This window comes from Bufo bufo, chromosome 5 (genome assembly GCF_905171765.1).
Source record: "Bufo bufo chromosome 5, aBufBuf1.1, whole genome shotgun sequence".
Taxonomy (NCBI): domain Eukaryota; kingdom Metazoa; phylum Chordata; class Amphibia; order Anura; family Bufonidae; genus Bufo; species Bufo bufo.
Window position 1 is genome coordinate 461428701 of NC_053393.1, and position 17204 is coordinate 461445904.

At 39.4% G+C, this 17204-nt stretch overlaps 1 protein-coding gene across 2 annotated transcripts in view; it reads left to right on the top strand.

The window, feature by feature from the left end:
* LOC121002302 (ATP-binding cassette sub-family B member 5-like) overlaps window positions 1–17204 on the top strand; it is a 1125761-nt gene that overhangs the window by 49736 nt on the left and 1058821 nt on the right. Inside the window, exons 4-17 of one of the 2 annotated variants that reach the window (XM_040433702.1) lie at window positions 1878–2002; window positions 2084–2258; window positions 2560–2673; window positions 7981–8091; window positions 8212–8337; window positions 8888–9091; window positions 10773–10943; window positions 11058–11219; window positions 12500–12670; window positions 13967–14110; window positions 14348–14452; window positions 15887–15964; window positions 16049–16132; window positions 16685–16888. The exons of the other annotated variant lie outside the window; for it this stretch is intronic. Coding sequence (XP_040289636.1) covers window positions 1878–2002; window positions 2084–2258; window positions 2560–2673; window positions 7981–8091; window positions 8212–8337; window positions 8888–9091; window positions 10773–10943; window positions 11058–11219; window positions 12500–12670; window positions 13967–14110; window positions 14348–14452; window positions 15887–15964; window positions 16049–16132; window positions 16685–16888 — 1974 coding nt within the window. The remainder of the gene's footprint in view (window positions 1–1877; window positions 2003–2083; window positions 2259–2559; window positions 2674–7980; window positions 8092–8211; window positions 8338–8887; window positions 9092–10772; window positions 10944–11057; window positions 11220–12499; window positions 12671–13966; window positions 14111–14347; window positions 14453–15886; window positions 15965–16048; window positions 16133–16684; window positions 16889–17204) is intronic. 2 annotated transcript variants of the gene reach the window in all.

Below are 17204 nucleotides of genomic sequence, written 5' to 3' on the forward strand. Positions count from 1 at the left end.
ACTATGCGCTTGCAGCTGGGCCTTAAACACACAAACACGTGTGTGCAACTGACTGCTATTTATTCACAGTCAAAATTGTTGTTTTTATTTAAATGGAATCGAATGTGACACCAGATATGAGTTGCGCTGGTGACTCCGTGCACTTGCAGGGCATGAAACATATGCGCGTGTCGGCAACTGACTGCTATTATATTACAGTCAAAAAAGTTTTTCTTTTTTTTTAAATGCAAGCTACTGTGACACCAGATATGAGTGGTGGCACTGGGCAAGTGGGCACAGTGTACGCTGTGAGCCTGACACACACGCTGGCAGGCAGGAAACTGCAATTAGATTACACAGGAAAAAAAAAAAAAGCAGACTGATGTTCTAGCCCTAAAAAGGGCTTTTTGGGGTGCTGTCAGGACGCTGTCCTTACAGCAGAGATCAGATGAGTCTTTCAGGACTGTAGTGGACACTGAATACACTAGCCTATATATCGATTTCCCTATTAAATCAGCAGCAGCTGCACTGTCCCTCCTCTCACTAAGAATGCAGCTTCCGAATGAATCTAAAATGGATGCTGTCCAGGAGGTGGGAGGGTCTGGGAGGGAGGGTATGCTGCTGATTGGCTGGAATGTGTCTGCTGACTGTTAGGTACAGGGTCAAAGTTTACACAATGATGACGAATAGGGGGCGGACCGAACATCGCATATGTTCGCCCGCCGCGGTGAACAAGCGATGTTCGCCGGGAACTATTCGCCGGCGAATAGTTCGGGACATCTCTAAATACCAAATCAAGATCTTGAAAGGATTTAAGTGCCAAATGTAGAAACCTTGGTAATTGTCATGGATAAAGAAAGTAAAAAAAACTGTTTTTGAAATTGCAATTCAGTCCCATTCACTTGACTGTGGATGAGCTACAATACTGGACATATCCCATGGATGAAGTAGAACTCTTTCTTGGGGGAAACAGACCATTTTTTAAAATCTAGAGAAACTTTTTACAGAGCCCAATGCCAAGGGCTATTAGAAAATGATCTGTCATGAATTATAATCATAAATATTTGTGACCTGAACCCTGGTTTTACTTGTTTTGGGGGGTGTAAAGCTAAGGGTACTTTCACACTAGCGTTTTTCTTTTCCGGCGTTGAGTTCCGTCCTAGGGGCTCAAATCCGGAAAAGAACTGATCAGTTTTATCCCCATGCATTCTGAATGGAGAGTCAGTCCTTCAGGATGCATCAGGATGTCTTCAGTTCAGTCTTTTTGACTGATCAGGCTTTTCAGAAAAACGTAGCATGCAGTATTTTTACCTCCGGCCAAAAAGCCTGAACACTTTGACTGAACGACGGATCAGGCCTTTTTCCCATTGACTTGCATTAACGCCGGATCTGGCACTGTGTGTTCAGTCAAAACGGATCAGGCTTTTGCATGTTAAACCCGAAAAATGTGAAAAAAAAGTTAAAGTCCATAAATGGCGGATCCGTTTTTTCCAATGCATTTTTTCATTGTGATCAAAATCCTGATCAGGATTCAAATGTAATCCGTTTTCACACGTTTTTCCGGATCCGGCGGGCAGTTTCGGTGTCGGAATTGAACGCCGGATTAAAACAACGCTAGTGTGAAAGTAGCCTAACACTACCTGCCTATATAGGAGATGTAGTGCCTCTACATAAGATTAGAAAAAAATAAAAGAATTTTAATATTTTATGTTACTGGTAAATGTTTTTACAGTATGTAATAAAGGATGCAAATTACATGACAGTGTCCATACTTCTCAGTGATGCCATACTTCTCATTTGCATTACATTTTACATATTGTGCCACCATTTACCAATAGTATAAAAATATTACAATTCTTTTACTTTTCCCCATTCAGCATTTATCATACTTTTCTTAGATGGTGGTCTCACTGACTAGCAAGGAGCTGTCAGCTTATGCAAAAGCAGGATCTGTCGCTGAAGAGGTCCTTTCCTCAATAAGGACTGTGGTGGCATTTGGAGGACAGGAGAAAGAAATACAAAGGTACAAATGTCACACATGGACATAAAAGCTTTTCAGATAAACGTAATGCATCATTATTGAAATCTGTTCTTGTATTTTCAGATACACAAATAATTTGGGAGAGGCCAAGCAAATTGGAATAAAAAAGGCCATTACGACTCAGTTGGCTGCTGGGTGTATGTATTTTATTATTTATGCCTCTTATGCACTTGGATTTTGGTATGGATCAATCTTAATATTGGGCAGAAATGGATATACCATTGGAGATGTTTTTGTGGTGAGTTAAAAAAAAAAATTGGACTTTTTCAGACTGGGAAAGTTATTATGAACTGTCTTGATTTTGGTGAGACAATCTCATGAACCAGACTGCAAAGCATATGGGTTTATGCACATTTTCCCCAAAACTTGGTATATTGGGGGTGTTGTCCAGGGGTGGATGTCCTGATTCATTATGGTTTTGCAAAACCAAAGTGCCTGGGTCATTAATATAATCATTCAATGAAAAAATAACTCAATAACAACATTCTGTGCTAAAATGATTTATGTAGTGTATTTTATTTTACTGTCTCTCCCTTCAGGTTTTATTCAGTGTCATTCTTAGCAGCTACTGTGTTGGTCAAGCTGCTTCTCATCTTGATGCTTTCTCAGTGGCAAGAGGAGCTGCTTATAAAATATTCCAAATCATTGACCAGGTAAATCATTGTTTGTTTCTTTGTTTTTGCTTTGTTTTTCTAAGAAAATATTTTCTGTTTATCACGATTTGTCTTTTCAGTTTTTTTTTTAACTTAAAGATTACTGTTTGAATACCATTCACAATAATTGCCAGGATAGTTCTGAGAGTACTGTTCTCATCTTCCTATATAAATTCCAGACGCATATTTTTTTGGGGTAAATTTCTAATTGAATTCCTTATTTTGGTTAAAACATAAAAGGAGGCAAATGATTTACAGATTCTGGAAGAATATGTAATGCATACACAATGTATACAACATGTTACAAACCATATTAAAGAGGGGAAAGAAAATTGAGAAAAGGGGTTGCGGTAGGTTATGAACTCATGTTAATAGGTTTGGTCAGCTAGGAAATTTTATCCACAGTAATAAAAATGAAGGTGATAAATGCTAGATTTATGGGCGTATTACCACTAGGACCCAACACCAGTCATCAAAACAGAGAACCTAGCGCTAACAGCCTAAAAAACCACTGCAAGTAAGAGTTTGAATGAAGCCCTGATTGAACACAGTCTATTCAAGTCTATGGTACCAATGGCAACAGACCTGCACCAATCAATCCACTAATAGGTGATAAAAGCCTTTGCCAGCTTCACATCTATATATATATAAAAAAAGGACGTATATATGTGTGTATGTATGTTCTGTGTTCACTCAAAAACGCAACCATCGATTTCAACAAAACTTGGTATACACATCCCTTGCTACCGGGAAATAAATCTTGTGCGGGTCTCAGCTCTCCTGAGATATTCCCAAAATATGACCTGCATTAGCCAATACAAGCCTGCAAGTCTTTCTCCTCATATCCCAACTGCCATACACACGGTCACATGACCCTTATCAGCCAATAGAAGCTCGCAGGCCCTTAGTCTCCACATACACGCAGCTTTACTCCAGGTTTCCATAACAGCCCAGCCATTTTTCTTCCCTGCTGTAGGTCAGCTTTAGGCTAGGGCTACACGACCACAATAAATCGTACGACAATTTTTATAATGATATAGTGTTGCACTGCGACATGTGACATGTGGTGACTGCTACACAGCTCAGCATACAGTATCACACAATATACTTAGATACACAGCAGACAATATCACACATGATAGGATTAGATACACAGCTCCACATACAGTATCACACATTAGACTTAGATACACAGCAGACAATATCACACATGATAGGATTAGATACACAGCTCCACATACAGTATCACACATGATAGGATTAGATACACAGCTCAGCATACAGTATCACACAATAGACTTAGATACACAGCAGACAATATCACACATGATAGGATTAGATACACAGCTCCACATACAGTATCACACATTAGACTTAGATACACAGCAGACAATATCACACATGATAGGATTAGATACACAGCTCCACATACAGTATCACACATGATAGGATTAGATACACAGCTCATCAGACAGTATCACACAATATAAGATTAGATACACAGCTCAGCAGACAGTGTCACATAGGATTGGATTAGATACACAGCTCAGCAGACAGTATCACACAGGATTGGATTAGATACACAGCTCAGCAGACAGTATCATACAGGATAGGATTACATACACAGCTCAGCAGACAGTATCACACAGAATGGGATTAGATACACAGCTCAGCAGACAGTATCACACAGGATAGGATTAGATACACAGCTCAGCAGACAGTATCACACAGGATAGGATTAGATACACAGCTCAGCAGACAGTATCACACAGAATGGGATTAGATACACAGCTCAGCAGACAGTATCACACATGTCGCAGCATGTCACATATCGCAGTGCGACACCATAGCCTATAATTCTAAAAATTGTTGATACAAAATGTTGCTCAACTCATGTCGCCATGTAGCCCTAGCATTAGAGAGGCAGGGGCGCTGTGGAGGTCACTGTTAAAGGGGCAGACACTGTGGAGGTCACTGTTAAGGGGTCAGGGGCCACTATTAAAGGGGCAACTGCTGTGGAGGTCACTGTTAAGTCAGCAGGGTACTGTGAGGTCACTGTTAAGGCAGCGGGGTACTGTGGAGTTCACTGTTAAGAGGGCGGGCCCCTGAGCAGGTCACTGTCAAGGGAGTGTGGTGCTGTGAAACTCACTGTTAAAGGGGTGGGCTGCTGTGAAGGTCAAAGTTAAGGGGATGGGCTGCTGTGGAGGTCCCATTTTAAAGTGGCGGGGCACTGTTGGGGGTCAGTGTTAAGGGGCGGGGTGCTGTAGAGGTCACTGTTATGGGGGATATTGTCAATATCTTTTAATGACACCCACAAACATTAAATAAAATAGATTAAATATACCCGAGCGAAACCGCGTCCTTCTGCTAGTATTAAATATAAATCTCTTTCCTCAAGATTGTCAATCTCAATTTTTCTTTTTTTGGTGACATTTTTGATCCCCAGAACCTCCTTTTTTTCTTCCTCTCTCCCTTTATTTCCCTTTTTCCTGTTTAACATGGTTTGTAAAGTATGGAATGTATTAAGTATGTATTAAAGGGATTGTACAATGCTTAAATATTGATGACTCATTCTCATGAGGGGTCTGACTCCCCGCATCTCTTTGTAGAGGAGGCAGCGCTCATGTGAGCGCTGATTCCTCTACAAGATTGCCTGTGCCTCGCCCCATAGACGTGGCACAGTGTAATTACAGCTACCCGTCCCACTTAAGTGAGCGGAGTGGGAGTAGATGTAATTGCTCTGCCCCAGCTCTATAAGTGAGGCAACATGCAGGTAATCTTGAAGAGGAAGCAGCGCTTGCATGAGCGCCACATTTTCTTCAAACAGCTCATCAATGGGGGTGTCGGGAGTTGTACCCCTGTCAATCTGATATTGATGACCTATCCTGAGTTTTAACCACTGCACAATCACTTTATGCATTCTACTGGAATCTCTAAACCATTTGCCTACCTTTTATGTTGTATAATTAAAAACTTGAATAAAGAATTAATTTAAAAAAAATGGATAACCATAATGAATGATAGAGATTACAAGTAATTCATGTCTATAGCTCAATACACTTATATTGTCTCCTTACCAGCTGTATATGAACTGTAAAATGATGAAACGTACAATTACAATAACCTGCTCAAGTAACATCAGTAGTGTTGAGCGAGCATGCTCAGCCAAACTGCTGTTCGGCTCGAGCATCGCTATGCTCGGCACATCTGAGTGCTCGGTGAATACTGCGGGTGCTTGAGTACAATTTAATACAATGAAAGTCAATGGGAGACCCGAGCATCAAACCAGGCACCCCCTGCTTTGAAGAAGAGAGGATGCCTGGTTCCACAAAAAAGGTTAGAAATTGCTGGAAACCCCATCAGAATGGTTTGGAAACAGCATTAAGAGGATGGCTGGATGCGTCTTGGACTCCTATTATCTACAACATACAATAGACAACCACAGAAAGGCTATATGCCAAAAACTAGGTATATGCAAGCCATCAATCTATCCATGAGACAGATGACAGGCTTAGTCAGCATACCTTACAATGGCAGCCTTGTGCACTATGAGACTAAGAGCCAGTAAGCCTCAAAGTTACTTCAGATCTGTTGGATGGCTTGGGTGGACCTGCGCACCTAGATCAATGTCATTAGGGAGACAAAAAGTTTTATGATTGTCCTAACATAATATTCAATAACCTTTCTATACAGTTTTGTCACGTAAAAACTCATTTGCATAAACATGGGCATATAGGAAATTTGCGATCTACACTACTTATGAACATCACCATCTATTGGTTTCATAGTCTTATGACAAGAGTAATAGTATTACAAAAAACAAGATGGCTGCACACCATTATACATACAAACAATAGAGCTAAGAAATGGGGGTCATTCTCAATAAAAGTGGTGCAATACCGACTATAAATGAGTTAATAGAAGCTCTTAGTGCACATATTTTCTCAAACATGTGTCGGGCCCATCTACCAGGCGTCAAGATGGCTTCTGCAGATGGGTACCTAGCACTAAATATACTGCCTCTCTTTGGACTTACTTAAAGGAATTCTGTCATGAGATTTGAGCCCTATAAGCTAAACATATGCCCATGTCCGTACTAATAACATGAATCCTAAACTGGCCTTATTAAACCTGCTTGTGGCTCTATTAGCCCAAAAAACAGGTTATTATAACCGGTCAATCGCCTACCTAAGGTGCCCAAGGGGACGTGAGTTAATACAGGGTGCCCGGCCGCCTGGTGCCCAGCGCCTCCTTCCCAGTCTTAATCGCCGCCCTCCCTGTCTACAGTGACGCCTTCCTCACCTGAGTGCCGCCTCCGCCAGATCCGGCCAGCCCTCTGCTAGATCCGGCGCCTGCGCACTATGCTCAGCCTGATGCGCCACGGACTCCTGGCAGGCATCACTGTAGACAGAGAGGGCGGCAATTAAGACTGGGAAGGAGGCGCTGGGCACCAGATGGCCGGGCACCCTGTATTAACTAACGTCCCCTTGGGCACCTTAGGTAGGCGATTGACCGGTTATGAAAACCTGTTTTTTTGGCTAATAGAGCCACAAGCAGGTTTAATAAGGCCAGTTTAGGATTCATGTTATTAGTACGGACCTGGCCATATGTTTAGCTTATAGGGCTAAAATCTCATGACAAAATCCCTTTAAGGAAGTCCAAAGAGAGGCAGTATATTTAGTGCTAGGGACCCATCTGCGGAAGCCATCTTGACGCCTGGTAGATGGGCCCGACACATGTTTGAGCAAATATGTGCGCAGAATAGTGTCTCAGTAGCAGAGTAGTAATTCTTCAGTAGCAGAGCAGTGTCTTAGTATTAGCACAGTGATTTAATAGCAGAGCATTGTCTCAGTAGCAGAGCAGTGTCAACACATCATGATTAAGAACCTATAGATCAAAACACGGAAGCGGGGGTTTTAATGGAGTTGTTAAATGCTGTTGGTCTGATATAAAGCTGAAAGTTATTATGACTGACCCTTCCATGGAGTGCTGGGGATTTTCTCTACTTACGTCTAGTGAACTTTGTGTCTCAATTCCTCACCATTTACTAGATATTTGTTTGCTGTCAGTAAATGAGAACACTCTTGATTACATTCAGAGACTAAAACATTAGACATTTAAGTAATTTTTCATGTACAAAGTGATCACGCTCAATTTGCATAATACACAAAAAGGTAGTTGGGCAAATAATTTATGGCAGATCATCCTTCACCGACTGCTTTTATGTGAACAATTACATCTTATTTTTAGAGTTAACAAATTCTATGCTACAGTTTGTGCATATATTTTCTATGCTTACAATCACAGGTATCTACAATTAACAGTTACTCAACAGACGGGTACAAGCCCGATAATATAAAAGGAAATATCGAATTTAAAAATGTGCATTTTTGTTACCCTTCAAGACCAAATGTGCAGGTAAATCCATGTTATGTTTTGCTCCATGTTCTCTTATTACATTTTACTATGTTTTTTGTCTGTTATTTGTGATCTTGTAGCTGTGGACATACATATTATGCTCTTTTCTGTTAACTGAAGGTTTTAAAAGGATTTAATCTAAAAGTAAAATCTGGACAGACTGTGGCTTTGGTTGGGCAAAGTGGATGCGGTAAAAGCACCACAGTGCAGCTCCTGCAGAGAATGTACGATCCACAAGAAGGAATGGTAAATATATTTCTTTTTTCTTTCTAAATGAAAACTTTGGAAAACTCATCCATGTTCCAACGCCTAAAAACAGAAAGTTTTTAAAGGGTCACTAACTTTTCACATAACTTTTGATATGTCATAGAGACATATCAAAAGTTTAGATCAGTCGGGGTCTGAGTGCTGAGACCCCCACCACTCCCTAGAATGAGGGGAGAGAAGTGTGCATATATGGCGCTATCTCTGTCCTCGCTTCAAAGGGCGGAGTCTAGACGGGTCCATAGACCATAATAGTTAAATGATAGGTCAAGCACGTGTGCTGTCTGTTCTTCTCACTGGCCAATTTACTTTAATGGTCAAGTCTTTACCAAAAATTGGATCAAAGTAGTTCGTGCAGGGATTTTCTTGATTGTCCATGCAAAAAAATTGACAACTGAATCAGCTTATTGACTATAATGTGTCAGCATTCAGTCCATGTGCTGTTCGTTCTATACTCGTATTCCACAATGTTGCTCGTCTATACTCGGATTCCACAATGTAGCTCTTATTTTCTTTGTCTTTGATTTTTTAGATAATGGTTGACAGTCATGATATAAGATCTCTGAATGTTAGACACTACCGAGAAATGATTGGTGTGGTCAGCCAAGAGCCTGTCCTGTTTGCAACAACCATTAAAAACAATATTAAATATGGGAGATTGGATGTGACAGATGAAGAAATAGAGAAAGCAGCTAAGGAAGCCAATGCCTATGATTTCATTATGGCACTGCCTGAGGTAAGCATGTGTAGTCTGGCCGGGTGGCACTGGTGACAGATTTCTGATACGAGGGACAATTTTTCAACTTTTCCATAAGGGTAGGTTCACATCTGCAGCAGGTAAATCTGTTATTCTGTTCTGGCAGTGAAATTGTGGGGTCCGGTTAGTTACCATGGCAGCTTGAGGCCTGCTGAGGCTTCTCAGGGCTGTCATAGTAACCTCCCTGCTAAGCTGTGCACAAGGTACAGCTCAACAGGGAGCGTGTAAAAATCCTATTCACCGTTATAGATCTCATTTAGGGTGAATAGATCATGGGATCAAAAGATCCCATGTAGTAGCACCCTAAGGGGGCTAGTAGTTACTAAATAAAAAGTAAAACAAAGTTTAAAAAACACAAAAATATAAAAAGTGTAAATCACCCCCTTTCCCCAATTTTACATATCAAAATATATAAATAACAAAAAATAAACATATTAGGTATCGCCACATCAGAAAATGTCTAAACTATTAAAATATAAAAAAGAAATTCCGGTGCGGTGAATGCCGTAACGGAAAAAAAATGAAAAACACATGATTCACCATTTTTTTGGCACCTTGTACCCTCTCAAAAAAATAGAATAATAGAATAACAGTGAACAAAAAGTCGTACATACCACAAAAATGGTACCAATAAAAATGTGTTTGTTCCGCAAAACACAAGTCCTCATACAGCTCTGTAAACTGAAAAATAAAAAAGTCTGAAAATCGTGATGCAAAGGTTTAAATTTTTTTTTTAAAGTAATAAACCAGGATGAAAACTATACGAGTTTTGTATCGCTGTAATCATACTGGGCTGCAGAATAAGGAAATATTGTCATTTTTACCAAACAATGAATGCCGTGATGTCAAAACCCCCAAAACTTTGTCGAATTTTTTTTTTTTTCAGTTTTCAATTATTTCCCCATTTTCCAATACAAGACATAGTAAATGAAATGGTGCAATTTTTTTATGCATTTTGTCCCACAAAAAATGGGCCCTCAAATGGCTATGTGAACGGGAAAAAAAAGTTATAGCTATTGGAATGTGGGGAGTTAAATCAAAACTGCAAAAATGAAAATAGGCCCGGTCTTTAATGGATTAAAGCTGCTGTATAAACTCATATGCACTGAGTTCACCGTAGTAGTAACTGTAGGCCGACAGCTTTGCAATATGTGAAGTAAAGCTGGAGAATTTATCAATGTATTTATTCTAGTTTGAGCTACATTTGGAAATTTGCTGTTTAGGATGAGCGCCGTATTTTTGAAGCCTTCTTCCACCGGTAATGGAAAATTACATTAAAATAGATTTTGCTATGGGGCACTATTAGATCTGTGTGCACCCTTGATTACTAAAGTTTATAAAGTCATTGGAATACGGAGTACCCACTCTGTCTCCAAAAATCCTGTATTTTGCATGTGACCTTGCTATTCATCTCCTGTTGCTATGAGTCTCCCATACCAAATTTAAGAATCCAGGAGGAAAGCAAATGTCTCTGTCTCCTTCCCAAATACCTTCTGAAATTTATGTTGAGCAGTTCATGCTATTCTGTAGTTCTAATACTGAAAGATATTACAGTATGTAAGCTCCTGGTAAGTCTTTTATAAAAAATACGTTATTGAAATATTAAGCAGGTTTGACAATGGCATCTCATATGTTCAATGATTTTCTCTTTCTTCTTTAGAAATTTGAGACTCTTGTTGGAGAAAGAGGAGCTCAGCTAAGTGGAGGCCAGAAGCAAAGAATAGCAATAGCCAGAGCTTTGGTACGAAATCCAAAAATACTACTACTGGATGAGGCCACCTCAGCTCTGGACACTGCCAGTGAGTCTGTTGTACAGGCTGCTCTAGACAAGGTAAATCAGTTCATGTGTTATCTGATAAGATATCCAAAGGTCCGAGGATCCTCTAGTACTTTATGTACAATTATACCAGTTCAATCTGATAAGAATATTAAAACCTGTTTCCAGGCCATTGAAGGACGTACTACAATCGTTATTGCTCACCGCCTGAGCACTGTGTGGACCGCAGATTTGATAGTTGTGGTGGAGAATGGCGCTGAGGCTGAGCAGGGAACACATTCTGAATTAATGGAGAAAAAAGGAATATATTATTCACTTGTAACAGCACAGGTATGTTCACTGTTAGTGTTGAGCGAGTCAAAGTACACAAATTGGACTTTGATGGGAATTTCAGGGAAACTTCGATTCACAGCAAAGCCGAATTTTCTAGTGCTTCATGGCAACAAATCGATTCTCCCTGAATGGTGGTAAAAAAAAAATAATAATCATACTTAACTCATACGTTTGAGCATGAAGAACCGGCCACCGCCTCCTTAATTGAAGATCCCGTGCGACATCCAGTGCACTGGGACATATGGCGTCACCATGTCGGCCGACGTAATGACGTCATCATGGGCCGCGTAAGATTTCAAATGGAGGAGGAAAGTATGATTTTATTTTTATTTTTTAGTTTACACTGTAATATCAATGTCAGATGCCGCGATCATCTATGATTTTCTCAGTATTTTTTTCTTAAATACATACAGATTTGGCCTCAGAAAAAAAGACAACAAAACCAGCCTTCTGAGACCTGCTCTTGCTTTGGGCAAAATACATATGGGAGGAACACAGATGACATTGACATGCATATAAAAAGCCAGTACATAGATACATGAGCATACTTATATTTTATTGGAATCGGAAGTATACACCAGTGCCCCCATACCAGAGCAAAAAATGGGACCTCTTCTGTTCTTTATGTTTGGATAGAGTTCTTAGCATGCAGGAGCATTCAAGGCTGATCACTTTTCAATAGAAGTTAGCATATAAATTTGCCTTTTCAAGGGGGCACACAAGAGGTCCACTTGTTGAAAAGCATTGATCCTTCGGGGCTAGTTATATAAGATACCATCTCAAAGTTCAATATGTGTCACAGGATCAGTTCACATCTTGCAGTCTTTGGTCAAGTGTGCATATTCCTATCTGCTCTATCAGCCATAAACTAATAAATGATGACTGTGATCTCCAACTGTATTATCATAAATCCATAGCAACCTGAGCTCCTTCAGTACTAAGCATGGCGTGTAAAACATCCCATAATTAACTAGCCATGTGTTCCAATTCTGAATGTCTTCCATTGTATTTCATACTTACTTACAAACTCATGGAAACCTAAGAAAAAGAGTATTTGGAATTTTAAAGAAAACAACCAAAGAATATAAAAGTAGCGTAATGCCATCAGTCTGCCCTGATAAAATAATACAGAGGAGTAAATTCCGCTCATCCGCGGTATGTTTAGCTAAAATATATGGAATTGGTTTAGTTTTCCAAGTTTCTCATGGGTTAGGTCATGCTGTAGAGAACCTTTCAAAATAATTTTGTCCCATGAAACCTGAATTTTATTTTATTAGGCTATACAAGGAGCAGAAAGCACAGAAGCTGGAGAAAATGAAAAAGCAATGCAGGGGAAACCGCCCCTAGTGCAGAGATTATATTCTAACACTTCTAACATGTCAAATGAAAAATTTTCTGTATCTGAGAAAGGAGAGGAAGAAGACATAGAGGAGGAGGAAACCGAAAAGGTAAAGATTTAAAGGGGTTACATGGGATAAAAAAAGACACAGGTTTGTCAAGTTTAAGTCCAGGATTTTTTTTTAATAGCCCTCACCTCACGAGATCTGTGAAGTTAGCTATACTTACCTGTTCCTGACTGCTCCATTGCTCCCGGGCTGTCTGCACTGGACTTCCAGTCCCCGAATAAGTCACATGCACTGCTGCAGCTAATGGTTCCCAACTGGCACGTGACCCAGCAGTGACATGCAGCTTGGGGAAACATCACCGTTGAGGTCGGTCAGCTGCTCTAGACAAGGTAGATTGACTACAGTGGTCAGAAGCCATATATGTCTACATCACCCTGCAGCAGAGGGACTGGAAGCGGCAGAGGATTAAGTGGGGTTACTCCATCTATTAAATTTTCTAAAATGCAAACCTAACAAGATAATCAGATTTTTTTTTAAATGGAATAAAACAATATTTACATTTTAAAGGCAGAAAGCCCTAATTTTATTTTTTGTTTGGTCTAGGTATTGCGAAAAAGTGACTCCAGTACATAAGGGGCAGATGGAAGTGCTTTGAGTACATAATTGTATATGGATTTTTTCTGCAAATAAAGCCTTGAAGACGCTGAACCCTTTGGCCGCTTTCAGATGAGCAAGTTCCACACTCCGGACTCACAGCGTGAGTATGCGGCAGCTCCCGTCCTGACCTCCCAGCACTGATGAGGTCACATAGCATTATATTGAGTTATGATGCTATGTAACCCTTAGAGGTCTGGAATGTATTGTATAACACTGACAGCATTATGTCAGTGTTGTCCAGTACAGTCTAGAACTGTAAGGGTTACATAGCATCATAAAACAATATAATGCTATGCGACCCATCAGTGCTGGGAGGTCAGGAGGGTTGCTGCCTCATACTTATGCTGCGAGTCCAGATGGTGGAACTCGCTTGTCTGAAAGGGGCCTTTTTGTTGTTTTTGCTGCAGATGGAGTTACAAATGTCTGCAGGATCAGAATGCATAGGTTTCATTTGCAGTATGTTACCATGGGTCTTCATGGGTGCTGTATACATATAGATTTTTTTTTAAGATTACTGGCAAAGATGCTTTATTTTTACCTTAGATGCAAGTTTGTGAATGGCTCAAATATTACATGAACACAAGTGGTGAATAAGCCAGACTTTGCAAACTAAATCTAAAGTCTGTGTGTTGTTGATTGTATTACTTTGTGTACTAGTGGCAACTGTCATCCAAAAGTATTGGATTTGACGTCCATGGTATTAGCATGAAAACTAATATTTTTATTTCTTCTTCTCCTCAGGAAAAACTTCCAAATATTTCATTTTTGAAACTATTAAAACTGAATAAATCAGAGTGGCCGTATATTCTGTTTGGAATTCTTGCTGCAGCCATAAATGGAGGAGCTCATCCAGCATTCAGTGTAATATTTGCTAAAGTTATAGCTGTAAGTATATTATAGGCATGGATGGTAACCTTCTATATTAACATCACGGACATAAGGCTGTGTTCACACATGCCATTTTTTCCCACAACTGTCCATAAATCACATAAAAAATAAAAAAAAACACAATATTCCTGCAATATTTCATGTTTCCGAATTAGTAATTCTAAACATGTAGGATTCATATTAAATAGTTTAAAGTATTGCATTACTGTAAATGTTTCTGTTTCTTTTCCATAGATTTTTGGGAATAATGATGAAGAGTTTATACAAAGCCAAATAAATATTTACTCCATTATAATCACTGTTATTGGTGTGGTTTCCTTCTTTACATTTTTTTTACAGGTTAGTTAACACTTTATGTTTATGTATTAATTATGTGCATATTTTATTCCTGAGCACCATGCACATGTTCTATCCTGCTATAGGTATATACCTACCTACAAAAGTGTATAATGCAGTTCTAAAAATCTACAAATACCTTCAATGACTTACATCTTACTGGTCTAAGTATATTCCTACATGTTCTATCTTTATCAGAATTATGTCTCAGTAATGTCCTCTTCAGAAACAAACAAAATCTGGCAGCACACTGTTATACATGCAAACAATAGAACTAGGGATTAGAGATTATTATAAAAAATGGAAGTTGTTAGCAAAGATTTTTGATTAGAGATGAGCGAATGGAATCCAACTAAGTGGAATTCGATCCGAATTTCAGGATAAATTCGATTTGCCGCTTAGCCGAATTTCCTTGTGTTTCGTGGTAGCTAATTGATTTAACCTGAAATAGTGTAAAAAAAAAACTAAAAAAAAATCATACTTAGCTCCTCCATGTGCTTGTGACGGACCGGCTGTCTCCATCTTGATTGAAGATCTCAGCCGAAATCCCATGCAAATACGTCATCTCAGACCGCACGAGATTTCACGCAAGATCTTCAAGCACAGATGCTGGCGGCCAGCCCGTCACAAGCAAATGGAGGCGGTAAGTATGATTTAAATTTTTTTTGTTAGTTTTACACTGTATTATTACTCTCAGATGCTGTGATCATGTATGGGGGTACAATGATGGGGGGCGGCGTTATCGCCGCTCCCTGTCATTGCACCCACTACTTACTAAAAAACTTGCTTCATGACGAAGTAAGCAACCCAATCGAATTTTCCAAAACTTCGCTCATCTCTATTTTTGATCAAACGTCAAGGTGGCTTCTGCAGATGGGTACCTAGCACTAACAGAGCTGCCACTATTCGGCCTAGCTTGAGCCTACAATTTTCAGGGAGTTGTAGGAACCAGCTATATTTATACTCTGCTTAGAAGCCCTGGGCAGACGGCGGGGATGCTTAATCTGATCTTAATAATGTCAGCTTTATGGATGTGCACATGTGACTTTGGTTGTGCTAGTCTAAACATTTCACCATCAGACACATAAAACTTCCTGCTCACAGATTTAGAGGGATTGTCTTCCTAACCTACTGGATTGGCTGTTATGGCCAATGTAATAAATAACCAAGCATATAAGAGATACATGGGCCAAGTCCACCAAAATGGGAGCTCCATTCTGGTTCATAGTAGTGAGCTTACTATTTACAAACACAATACATCCCATACTAGATAGCTGTAAACTATGGTGAGAATATTTCTAAAGCAGAAGGACTATCAAATAATACTTCCATTCACATTTATTTACCAATTGAAGGCATTATCTTTACAGCTTTATGCTATCTTATATCCTGCATATGGTAGTTACCACAGATCAAGCCCTTTTTTTCTTTCGTTAGGGCTTCATGTTCGGAAGATCAGGGGAGATCCTCACCATGAGGCTAAGACAAATGGCATTTAAATCTATGCTGCGCCAGGTTAGTTTGGGAACGAATAAAACCTAATGCTGTAAGTCTCATTTTGATATATGGTAATTATGCATATTTTGTCTTTCTCTAAAGGAAATTTCATGGTTTGATGACAAGAAAAACAGTACTGGAGCTTTAACAACAAGACTTGCCACAGATGCTTCTCAGATACAAGCTGTAAGTACACATTACTCTTTAATGAATTAGACATTATTTTTTTTTACTCATAATCGACTTTGCCAAAGGTATTTTATTAACATTTTTAAAATACTTACTAAGGTGTACATGGACATGAAAGGAGACCAAAAAAAATAATCACATTTAGATAAGAGCTTAAGTGTTATAACCACTAGACATATAGGGGTTGTCCTTTTGTCAGAGGTGTAACAGGAAGCTTTAGGTCCCAATATAAAATCTTTAACAGGGTTCCCCAACTAGCGTGCGCTATTTATAATACTTATGTCTTCTTATGTAGCTGAGGACCTTTTAGGTCCTCTCAGGCACCAGGACCCATTTGCAGCTGTTAACTTTTTAACACTAATCCTTAACGGGGTTATCCAACCCCTAAAATGCCTCCCTGTAAGCCTGGGCCCCTGACAAAGGTTATACTTACCTGGCTCCCGAGCACCCGTGTCGCTTCTGTTATCTCATATTATGTTATATCATCTATAAAAGACTATATAAAATGTACCTACCATTCAGAATTTTTGTACATTCAATGTTATTTAGGCAACTGGTTCCAGACTTGGGCTGGTGGCTGAAAACTTTGCCACAATGGGAGCATGTATCATAGTCTCTTTCATTTTTGGATGGGAAATGACATTGCTGATTCTGGTCATCACTCCTATTCTCGTGATAAGTGGACTTCTTGAGACTAGAGCACTGGTGGGCTTCGCTAATAGAGATAAAAAACAGCTTCAATATGCTGGCAAGGTAATTATTCCAGGTTGTTTTAATCAATGCTACATGTAAGGTGCAATACAGAAATACATTTATTACAATAAGGCCAAAATAGTTTTATGGTTATTTCCCCTCATAATAAAGCCTCATTGAAATAAGGCAATGTCAATTATTTAAGAAAATGCAAAAAAAATAAATCTTAGCTGAATTACAGGCTGCAGACAGCTTCTATGTATTCTGATTCCGCAGTCAGGTGGTACTCCACTGCCTCTGACTCATCTTTATGCTGAAGTACCGTACATACAGTAGAAAATAAAAGGTAACACATGACTACAGGATTAGAGGTACA